Here is a 375-nt window from a genome sequence, read left to right on the forward strand (position 1 = left end):
TATATATATATATATATATATACTGTATATATATGGCGCAAACTGTTTCTCACCCTCACAACCTAATTTTCATTCACATTTAGGTAAGGTCTGTACATTTCACTTCATTGTGTACATATTTATGCTGCTGCATTGATTTAGTGTGTGTGACGGAGAGAGCGAGAAAGAGTGGTGAAATGAGACCTATTTTATGTGTCAACTTCAGTACATTGCTGTGAGGTGTGTGTGTGTATATATGGAGGCTGTCAGGGTGGTCTGGTCAGTGTGTGGGTGTGTGTCGTGGGGATTATCACTTTTCTCTGGGTGGTAGAAACACTCCAAACCTTTTCCAGAAGCTCAAGAGTGTGTTGGCAGCAAGCAGTCAGCTTTATCTCT

General features: G+C 40.5%; 1 protein-coding gene across 1 annotated transcript in view; it reads left to right on the forward strand.

The window, feature by feature from the left end:
* Positions 1 to 87, forward strand: part of LOC107719967 (FERM domain-containing protein 4A-like) — an 82,253-nt gene extending 82,166 nt beyond the window's left edge. Inside the window, 1 exon segment of the mRNA XM_016527523.1 lies at positions 84 to 87. Within this exon segment, the coding sequence (XP_016383009.1) occupies positions 84 to 87 (4 nt within the window).
* The last annotated feature ends 288 nt before the right edge of the window (positions 88 to 375 follow it).

This window comes from Sinocyclocheilus rhinocerous, unplaced genomic scaffold (assembly GCF_001515625.1).
Source record: "Sinocyclocheilus rhinocerous isolate Xijiao unplaced genomic scaffold, SAMN03320098_v1.1 scaffold2646, whole genome shotgun sequence".
In the NCBI taxonomy this organism is placed as follows: domain Eukaryota; kingdom Metazoa; phylum Chordata; class Actinopteri; order Cypriniformes; family Cyprinidae; genus Sinocyclocheilus; species Sinocyclocheilus rhinocerous.